Here is a 12,063-nt window from a genome sequence, read left to right as displayed (position 1 = left end):
ATGAGCAGATTAAACACCTTAGTTAATGACCTTACATGCTGCTTTTGTGAGGAAAATGAAATACAGAATGATAATCATTTTTTGCTAGATGTGGCTGGATATCTAAAATAATGGTCGTGCTCTGTCTAGATGGTCAGGGTTGTACTTCCAACAGAGGGGAGTAATACAAAATATACAATGGTTGAAAAGAAGGAAAGGAAAAGGTTCCAAAATTATGTAGTTGTGAAAATTTATGGTGCTGTTATTTATCACACTTGGCGAGCAAGGAACAGAAGATTTTCAGGAACATACATGTAAATACGAGTTTTATTATTGCATAGATCCAAAGGTAGATTAGGGAGAGGGTAGATATGTGACACTGCTCCAAAAGAGCTCATAGATGCACTTAGTTAGTGTCTAGAATTTGTAACTAGATTGTTGGTGTGCCTTTTTTGATATTTTGTTTTTTTTGCTTGAGTTCTAGATACTTTGTGCAATATTCCTAGATGAGGGTGGCGATACTTGATGCTCCTTAATTTCTTAAGAGGTTCTTGTTGTTTCAATGTCAATATTTCATAGTTATTACAAAAAAACAATATTCCATAATAATTAATTATGATTTATAATTTATTAATTACTAATTGTTCCCACAACCCTAGTTGTGGATTTAGCTAATCATGCTCGATAGTTCACAATATAGGAAAGTTAATTTCTAAGAGTAAACTCATTAATTCCCAAAGAATAAACCTAGAAGTGCACAATAATGTCTAACCCCCAAGAATGAGGTTTATTACTATCTATAGAAAACAAATCCTAAGTTAAACATGAGTAATATGGAAATAATCTAATTGTTAGGATGTGATTTCGACCGACGCTTCAACTGGTCTATAGCTCCCATCCGGGAATCAACACTCAGAAGAATTTATTAGGTACTGGATCCTCCAAATATCAGATAACCATTGACAGTGTACACGACAAACCGTGGGTGAACCTACGTTTGATCAACTGCTCTATGGTTCCACACTTGGTCAATCTTCACTAATTTTTTTTACCTATAATGCATCCCCTACGCTTCATGGACTAGACATTAGTCTATCCTTACACTCCGTTGACTCAGTCTTGGAACTTCAACTTCTAGAGAATGACCTACGAATGCCCATCCATGGCCCGTTATTGGATGCATAGTTCGTAGTTGCTCCGTTGGTGATCACTTTTAAAATTTTTCAGCTCACATCTTTATCAACCTCTTCCAAGCATATTTTTCTACAAATATTATACAAAAAATGTAATTCCTAATTAAAAAAATAGACCAAGATGCACGTAACTCTAAGTGAAACACATAAAAGATATTGTAAAATCACGATATATCTACACCTTTAACTTAAGCTTGCTTCAAAAAGAGGTCATAGAGTTAAAATATTGAACGATGATTGTAGTGATTGGGTTATTAAATACGTATATTGAGAAAGTAGGTCTAAATTCAATCCAACAAATCTAGCTTGAAAAAGTAGTTTAATATTAGAGTTGGGATGTTTATATGTGTTATGCTTGTCGAGGCTCGTGATAACTCTCTTGATTCATGATAGTTGATTGACAAAATCGCTATTGAACCTAAAGCATAGACTACCCACTAAGATTCAACGATTTTTTATAAAATCTAATCAACCATTTAGTGAAATTAACATTAAATTTATCACACTCCCAAGAATACATATCTACTTGTTTAGTATGGATTGTTCGTATTTGTAAATTGTTCACTTAAACCCCTCATTTTTCATTAATTATCATCCCCTTGCGTTTTACATTATTGTTTAAAAAAATCTACTTCTACAAACTACTAGAACACCATTTTACATAGTCATTGAATTCTTATTTTTATAACTCCTCGTGAGATCAAAACCAACTCTTCATTAGGTATATACTTGATTGTGGTTGCCTATACATAGAATCAGGTGAAGGTGGTTGAGCATTGTCGTGCCTTGATGCTACCCTCTTGATGTAACAGCGTACCTACGATCACGAATGACCTTAAGCTAACCATGAATCTCACATATCATAAGCATATTTAAAATAACTAAGTAATTGTGAACTATGCTAAAGTTAAATCATTAGATTTCTAGGGGGAGACGAAATCCAACTAGTCTAAATGTCAATTATATAAAAATAATTTAGTGATGACTGAAAAAACGACTTAACAACTCAAGATGAAACTACTACTATACGTAAAAGACCTCTAATTGAGTTGAGTTTCTTGGACCTGTGCCCAGTTAAATCTAACAAAACTTAAAATTTAAGTAAATACTAAATTAGAAAGCCTATCTATTGTTGTTCAAGTATGAAGACTCGTTATTGAACTTGCTGAATTCGAACTGTGAATCGAACTAAGCTTGATTTGAATGCTTAGTGCCTGAACCTACATCTTGAAATGATATAGTGCAAAATGTGCGTCAGTACATGAAATGTACTAAGCATGCATGATATAGATATTCTAAGGTGAAAAAATATATAAGCTGAACGATGCGTTATAAGCAATGATATAATATATATATATATATATATATATATATATATTTCATACATATGCAATGAAGTATAACTGAATATAAACTAAATGCAATGACCAGGTCAATTTATTTGAATTTGATTGCGGGAGATACACTATTAAACGACATAAACCATGTGAGCTAAACGTGGATACCGATGTATATACCCCATTGAGATGACCTAATATACCTTTCCAAGGGTACATACAATCCTACCCAGGCCTATAGTTTTGGGACTACGATTGTACGCTAAACCCTAGTCCAACTCGACTCTAAGTCTACTCACAATTTAATACATATGATTCTAAAATGCACTGAATACTGACTAGCTCAAAATACTTACATGCTTATTTAAAATGAAACATTTCACTACTTAGGATGCGACATTCAAAATATGGATTATGATTTTCTTTTTAACTAATCTAGCAAGTATAATTCCTACACTAACAGAATTTACGCAAACTAGGAATCTGAGTTTTATACAAGGAATTCCACAAAGTTTCCGAGAAAAATATTATTTGGTCTAAGGATTCTTCAATAGAATAAATAAGTATGAATATACAAGGATTTGTAAGCCACAGGCCTAAAAAATTTATGAATAACCAAGGAACGAAGTGAATTCTGGGGACCTAGTGGATGAAATGAACCCACTAGTGTAATTCCTCATACCTAGTGACGAACTCCATAGAGAAATCCTTTGGATCTCGGGCTGAACTTCATAAAAAAATTCTGCTTGTTCTTTAAAGTGCTCGTCACCTCTTTCTCTTCTCTTCACTCTAAGTTTGGTAAATTTCAGAGAATGAGGGTTTTAGGTAGTTTCTAAGTAGTTGATAAAGCTTAGACCGAATAAAGCGATGTAGTTTAAGTATTAAATGACATGGTTTAAATTCCCTATGCATACAGGGAAGGAATAATGTGTCTGTGACATAACTTTTTCTGAAGTGTCTTTAAAACGTGCTTCATAGAACATCGTAATGACCGTGGCCCATCAAGCAACTTTTGAAGAAGCCCTGCGCAAAAGGGAATCATTGAAATGGGCATAACTCTCTACTCCGAACTTGGATTTTTGGAATTAAAGTTGCTTTGAAAAGAAGAGTCAATTATACTTAATTTTACAGGTCATGAATCACCTAATTAATTTTGTGTTAAAAGATATGGTAGTTTAAGTTGACCTAAATTCTATATTTGACATGTCTCCTTTAAAAACATTTTTACGGTCTGTGTGGAGCTCCACATACAATTTAGACGGTTTTAGTGCTTAACTATTGATAAACGCGGTGAAATACCACCTAAAATATGATGAATTGACGTCAAGATTGTATTAACGGGTCTTCATGAGCACCACAGTTTGTCATGTTGGTCATGAAGATGCTCTGCCCGATAAGGCTTCACTAAAATGGGCATATGTTTTTACTTATGGCTCAGAATTAGGAAAACTTAGTGACGCTGGCAAGAGAATAAATTTAATATGTTGTTGGCCACATAATTTATTTTTAACTAAAAGATATGATCTTTTGTATGTTACCTAAAATTCAAAGTCTATCAAGCCTCTTTCACAAGCCATTTCAAGGCTTGTGTGAAGCTCACCATATTGTCTATGGGTAAAATTATATTTTATAGTAGCCATGTTAGTCCCGTGTCCCCCTCGCGGGTCTCTTCAAATCTTTTTTGGAGCTCCAGAGACAGTTTAGTGTTCTTGTTCTTTTACATTTTTACTGGATGCATAACCACGACGGGTCATGATCCACTTCACGACATGTGGACCCTCTACGTTGTTTTCCTTGCTATGTTTTTCAATTTTCGTTCTGATTTTTGAGCTAATAAAATATTTCCCCCTTGGAGTCATTCTTCCTCAAATGAAGTGTAAGAAAACTAATTATTGTAGGGTGGAGCTGCTAGCCCTACCACCAAGTACCATAAATTAATATCTAAGTGAAGTAAGTTCCATGAACATAAAATATGTTGAGCTGCAAGGCAAATTGAGGGGAAACAAGGTATTGAGACTAATTTACACAAGATAAAACTAATTTACTGTGAGAGGAACTATTACATAAAGATGTAATTGTCACGACTAGAGTGTATACCCCAGATGAGACCGACATCGTTGACCTCTGAGAGGTCGCAGACAAGCCTACATACGTCATCGTTACTTCATCTCGGTTAATTTTAGCAGAAAATTTGAACTTTTTGTTATTTACAATTGATTTAGACATTTTACTTACACTCAATAAACGTTCACAATCAACCATCTAATATTAACATAATCAAATGAAAGAAATAGTTCCACACTGCATTAAGTGCATACTTGCAAAAATGGCACCAATACAATGACTGAAATAATAGTGGAACATACTCCACTAAATCAGACCTATATCTATGCTAGAATATAATAGGCAAGCGTCCTCAAAAGCATGAGGGCCTACCAAATCCGGAAAAATGATCCATGTCCGGATAGCTGCAATGTCGTACTGTAAGCTCTAACATCCATCTGTGCCTGCACATAAAATTAGATATTGTATGAAATAAGTATGCACTTGTACTATGTATGGGTATATGCAAGCACACACCAAGGACATGCATGAGTAAGAATAGCTCTTTTTATAAGAACATGATTTATGGAAAGTCAAGTTAGTGGACTTGCCAAATTTTGATTAGAAAAGTCAGTGGACTTGCCAAATTTGGATTAGAAAAGTCAGTGGACTTGCAAAATTTTTATGAGGAAAGTCATGCCATGAGAGTAACATGCATCATCATACTTATCATTTTGCATGAAGCACATAACGTATTTCACATATCATATCACATAGTTCACATCATTATTTCCTATGCCATGTGACCTTTGAATCATTGACTTTACATTAGGACTTCCCAAAATGAGCGCTCAACATATGGGACCTCAACTAGGGAGCCTTCTTTAGCAAACACAGATTCTTCTTAATTCATTCATACATACTTTATGTTAATTCATTCATATACTAGTGAATTCACTAGTAATACCTACAATGTAGTTTAAGACTCTCATCGGGTTTGATGTGCAATGACCAAGAATAACCTAGTGTCATTACTTAAGTTTACAACACCTCTTTATTATCCTATCGTAACACCTTTGGTATCGTTCATTTCATTATGTGCGTTCGTTGAGGCTGTCCTCATTCTTTCTTTGGGAACTTTACATTAACGACATAGATCATGTTAACATCATAAAATCCAGTGTGTAATCCCCTCACAGAATAGAGGTTGAATCACCGGCCAAAGTGAACCAAAACATGCTAGCATATATAGGGAATTGAACCCTGTTAGATCCCTACATTAGAAGTATAGATTCAAATACTAGGAGATATAAGTAGGCCCATACCAGGAATGCCAGACAATTTCATCTCATGAGAGTTACGTGAACCTCCACCTTTGCCAAAGGAAGGCATCACCGATCATAGCTAGTCTATCGGTAATCAGTATAACATTACATTACATTCAACTCATACATCATGTAAGCTAGCTTGTAGAACGAGGACCTCATATCTCATTAGATGATTTATCATCTCATCATTAGTATTAAGTATGCGTTAACTTCAATACTTTCATTAGAGTGTTCATAGAGACTGGTCACTTCAGTAGCTTCACACTTTCATAGGTGAGTACGTTTTAGTAACATTTACTTAGGCTCATTTGATATTACTCTCATATTTCACATTTACCTCCTATTATATTGTCACCTCATTCATTAACTTTAACACATTTGTCACCCCTTCACATGAATGCTTACTTCATCATATGCCAATACACTTGGCCATTTACTGTGTTTCACACTCTTACTAAAACCTTCTAAGGTTACATCATTTTATCACATACATCTTAGGATCACATACTTTTTAATGTATGCTAGACTTATGAGTCCACATGTACAAGCCATGAGGCTATGTTCATAGTTTGTCTAAGTGATTTATGTTTACCAAATATGATGTGGTACAAGACTTATGCATGTTGTATGTATGTCAAGATGTTGATTTCGATCTCTAGACGCAGCATTCATTAAATATTTACTTACGTATCACTTGTGTGTCAATAAGGAATTTTGCAAGGGAACCCAACTTCTAATCCCTTAAACAACACGTAATCTTATTATAAACTTGATAATTGCATTTTTAAGATTTGGGGGACCCTGTTTCGATCCCAATCAACCCCATAATATTTCCTTTCTTTTTCTCCTGTCGTTTTTCGTTAAAGTTAATGAGGTTGTTGGTTAAATCCCCCACAAGCTCATTATTTTTATTTTGGTTCATATCTTTCTTTTCTCACCTATCCAAGAGGTAGTGGGTTCAACTCCCACTCTCCACATTTATTTTCTCCTTCATTTTTCTCCTAACACTCTCATCCATTCAAGAGGTTGTGGGTTCAATCCCCACTCAGCACATCTATTTTTCCTTGCATTTTTCTCAAGAAATTTTTTATTAAATTTTGATTTTGTGAGGTAATGGATTCATTCCCCAATGACCCACATTTTAAAATTTTTTTAAATGAAACCTATTTTTTCAAAAGTTGGCCGAGACTACAATTTTCAGCAGGTTGAAAATTTAGTCTCTTCTGTCCATTTTTGTCTTAATCTTTTGTTGATTTTTTTTGTAGCTTAAAGGTAATGATGTCTTGTGTTCAATCCTAAGTGATTTAACTAATTTAAAATTCAAACGAACCGGACCTACCAAATGCAGGAAATTTATTCACTATTTTCAGCTTCTTTTTATCATTATTCATACTTTAATTCTTAAGGCATTTCATGGATCATCTGGTGCATATTTAAGTGTGATGTTTTTATGATTATATTCAGACAATAATTGCCATTACATCCAGGAACATTACACCACCTTTACACCTCATGATTTACACAAACATTCGCACATAAAATTCAACCATAAAAACATATTTTTTTTCACATACTTTCGGTTGACATAACTTGACATGCTTACAATTCAAAACACATAATAATGAACACATTATCACGAAAAGCACACTTCATACTTAAACTACAAGAATACATACCAACAACATGATCTCTAACCCATTTCACGTTGATATCAAAGGGATACTAGGGACAAGGAGTTCAACAATAACGGGAACAACCCTAGTTTCAATATTCGTTAATTCACGGGAAAGAAAATTCTCTTGGATAAAGAAGATAAACCCATACGTAATTTCAATGTTGTTCAACCCATGAATTGCTGCCCAAAAATCTTCTCCAAATCGACGTCCAAATCCCAAAACTCCAATACAAACCCGAACGAACTTTGCTTTAAGTTTTTGGTTTGCTTGTTTGCTTATATTTTTAATTTAAGTTCTTCAAGTTTGAAGTACTTTGTAGCTTTTCTGTTCTTGTGTTTTGGTTAGGTAAACGTGAAAGCAAGAGAGAGGCAGATCCTGAGAGTAGATGAAACGTGAAAAAGAGAGACGTTCGTTAGGATTAGAATTCTAGTTGAGACTTAGTCCAAAATAAGGTTTGTTCAAATGTTAAAATCATTTTTATGAATTATAGGTTAAATTAAAATAATTACATTACAAAAATCAGATTATAAACTTCAATGTAATCCACTTAAATTTAGTTCCCCTCGAGGTTCACACCCGTTACGTCCCCATCGCGAAAACAGGTCCCTTTGGGTAGACCCAACCCAAACCACCACATTAATTAATTAATTAATAATACTAATATTATGATTTTCCTTTTTCTTAAATAATCATTTAAATATTAATTAATAAAAATAATTCACCAATTTAAATAATCAAGTTAAATCATTTCTCCCACACAGGCTCGAACCCAGGTGGAGCAAGATTTTGCTCAAATGCCAATTTCGGCCCTTTCTACCCAAAATGACCCTCCACTTTATTAATTAAATAATTAATTACATATTTAGGGTAATTTTGGTACTACCATTAGTCTGGAAAAAAATCATTTTACCCCTAGACCTTCCAAACTTATGATTTCCCCTTTTTAAGTCTGGTAAAGACTCATCCGGGTAAATCTTCATATTCGGGAGCCCTACATGCTGGACTCAGCCCTTCCTAGATCAATTAACTCACCAAGTTAGTTGTGTTTGATTTCACAAGGGTTCAGAGGTCTGGCTCTATGCGCATCAATCCGTGTGAACCCGGTTTAATCGTAGGCATTGTAAACACACTAAACATTACTTAGCATATTCATTTTTAGGGTTGTTACAGAAATAGAATCAGATGGAAAGAGTTGATGATGCTTGGCCATCATGGTGTATCTGCTTCACACTACTGACATACTCCTCCAGAAAACCTTTACTGAAGCAACTTCCTTATTTCTTTACATACAAACCTGAAAATCAAGAATTTTAACTGGCACCTCTTCATAAGTGAGGCTATCATTTGCATAGATCACCTACACACTTCTTCAACATGTAAATGTGTAAGACTAGATGAACCGCTGTTAGTTTTGCTGACAACTCTAATTCATAGGCCATATTATCAACCCTTATCAGGATTTCGTAAGGACCAACAAAACTAAGATTGATCTATACTTTCTTAGTGAATATTTTCACCACTTTTCATAGGTTATACTTTAAATAAACCTCAGTTATCAATTTCAAACTCTAAGTACCTTCTCCTCACATCTGCATAGGAGTTTTGACAACTCTAAGCAATCCTTAGACTACCTATAATAAGCTGAACTTTATCCTATGCCCCATGATATGAATCTAGTCCAATGAAGGCTGCTTCAACTATTTCAAATGACCTATGCTAGGACATGAAACTATGACCATAGGGTGCCTCATAGGTCCCATCTAAATACTTAAATTAAATCTATTATTATAGGTGAACTCTATGAATCATATGTGATTATGCCAACTTTCTTTCATATTGATTACACAAGCTCTCTACATTTCCTCTAATCTTTGAATGGTACACTGTACTTGACCATCTATTTGTGTATTAAATGTTGTCCTGAGATTTATCTAAGTACAAGAACTTTATGAAATGATTTCTATAAATGAGAGTCAAACAGAGGAACTCTATTTAACAAGTTACACAAAAGGACCTCGTGGAACCTTACTATTCATGGATGTAGAGTTTGAAGTAGTCCTCTACTGAATCTTTAGTCTTGACATCCATGAAGTGAGAGGACTTAATGACTTTGTTCACTATACCCAAATAGAGTCAATGTGTCTCCGAGGATGAGGTAAACCCATAATGAATTCCATGTTTCACAACTCCTAGTCCATTTACGAACATTAATCTCTTGAGTGACACCTCTTGTTTTGTGATGCTCTACATTAACCAATTTATAAGTTAGGTCACTTAGTTACAAAGTCTTCTATGTCCGTATTTATGTCATTCTAACAAAAGACTGCCCGTCGATTACGCTAAATCTTAGTGGCATCTTGATTAATGGAATCGCTTGTATTATGAGCTTCTGTAAGGATATTTTGCCTCAACTTACCAATATTTGGAATACATAACCATGGTAACGAATTATATTATCTTCCCAATTGGAAAAAAACCTCACTTTTAGTTAATGAACGGTACAATTTAAATCAAGCAATATATAATGGCTATCCTGAATTTCCTTAACCTCTGCTACCAATGAGGATTCTGATCCATTCTGATCTAGCACACCACCATATGACTTCTCTGTTAGGCAAACTACTAAGTTAGAAAGCCAGTGAACATCTTTGGATACTTGTTTCTTCCCTTCCTCAATATGTGCTACAGTGCCCATAGTGTATGCTGAGCGTTGGCCATTATATTTTCTTTACATGGTTAAATACATTAATGTCATAGTGTTTGAGGAATTCAATACATCTCCTTAGATGGTGATTCAACTCTTTTTGGGTGAAGACATACTAGAGGATCTTATGACCTGTGAACACATCAATATGTACAACATATGATGGGTCCTAAAATTGGACTCATCTTGGGCCTTATTTTAATGCAAATAATGTCCTCAATTGTGTATTTTATCTCAATGTCTAATAAAAACTACTAACTTTCAGGTATTTGAGGATTTTGTAGAAGCATGGACACTTAGGCGCAAAACAGAAGCAAACGAAAGAATAGAGTTGAAGATGCAAAGTGCGCATGGCCAAGCACATTTGGCGATACACCGTATATTAGAATTCCGCCTACTGTAATATGAAGTGAACCTTGAAGGAAGTTGATTAAAAGGCGATGAAAAGAAGCACTCAATGCTTCACTCAAAAGTTTCACAAAACATAGTTATTCCATCCAATGTTACAACATGCAAAATATACAGCCAATGCACAAGCAACGATGGACTAGAGAAAGGGCGGACCGCGAAATGACTCAGCGAGTTATGACTAAAGCCACCGAATGGATCCACCAACACTAAATATGAACCTAACAAATATTAAACTCTTTTATTATTTAGGCAGAAATTTCATAGAATTTTAGAGAGTGAAGCAGTAGACACTCAATATTTTATTTTAGAAACGTTGTTGTTAGATTTTCTCTTAAGTTTGGAGAGGGTTTTATGGAAGCTTGAAGAAAGAAGTTCTTGTTCCAATATTCGAAGTGTGTTTTCTCCATTTACATTATATTGATATTTTAAAGGTTTACTCTCTTATACCGTTCGATTCCTTTCTCATTTTAAGTATATTTGATATTGTATGATGTGTGGCTAAAGCCCTCCATTCTTTGGGTATGATTTAGCAAATATGTGTAAATATTATTGTTGGGTCTTGCTTACTAATAGGATTAGATGCATTTTAATAGTGATTTCACCTAGTTATTGTGGTTTAATTAAATGGGTTTATAGTTGCAAATACAAAACCACCCATGTGTTTTTGTCTTGCCCGAGAGGGAGGTTGGGAAACCAAGACCACTAGATTGATGACCTCAGGAGTGGGTCTACATAAGGTTTATCCCGATAAGGTTAGAACTAGTCCCATATTCAAGAACAATATATCGAATTGTCAGGTTATGGGTAAGGCATAGGATGGTAAGCTTAGATGAGTGGGTGTTTGAGAAGAACCCATTTGATATGAGGTAAATTGCACTAGAGGGAACTTACTTTTACCTAAATCTCTGCCTAGTAACCATTGTCTTTCAAAATTTCTTATCAAAAGTATATACCCATTAGTTTGTGTCAATATAAATTGCGGTCACACCCCAAGAACTTTCTCCCATACTTGTTTTCTACTTTATCTTGTCTATTTTAATACTTGTGACGAAACCCTTCTTGATATTTGAAATTTTTGTATCACCACTTAAACATGTTTTGTTTTAAATATTCAAAAAATGTTTTGAGCTATCACTCTTTAAAATGAAACTCCAAGTATCTACTACTTTAACTACCACTCCCTCGGACATGACCCAATGCTTAGTTGGGTTTATTTAATAGTTTCAATTTGTAGACACTCAAAGTGTAGGTTAGTGTCATTGGTCACAAAATATAAAAGATACACATATTGAAGAATCAAAATGGTGCCACTGCCGGGGAGTGGTGTCACGTGAAAATGTAGTTATTTATGATTTTTAGTTCTATGCAGTGTAGTCTCTACTAATTTAACTA

General features: G+C 34.5%; 1 protein-coding gene across 1 annotated transcript in view; it reads right to left on the bottom strand.

Annotated features, from left to right (window-relative positions):
- The window catches only part of LOC138337365 (protein app1-like), a 37,469-nt gene extending 27,218 nt beyond the window's left edge, over nt 1-10,251 (bottom strand). The window contains exon 1 of the mRNA XM_069287275.1: nt 10,105-10,251. Within this exon, the coding sequence (XP_069143376.1) occupies nt 10,105-10,251 (147 nt within the window). The remainder of the gene's footprint in view (nt 1-10,104) is intronic.
- Between the last annotated feature and the right edge of the window lie 1,812 nt (nt 10,252-12,063).

Source organism: Solanum lycopersicum, chromosome 7, assembly GCF_036512215.1.
Source record: "Solanum lycopersicum chromosome 7, SLM_r2.1".
Taxonomy (NCBI): Eukaryota; Viridiplantae; Streptophyta; class Magnoliopsida; order Solanales; family Solanaceae; genus Solanum; species Solanum lycopersicum.
This window is presented reverse-complemented; position numbering and strand designations above follow the sequence as displayed.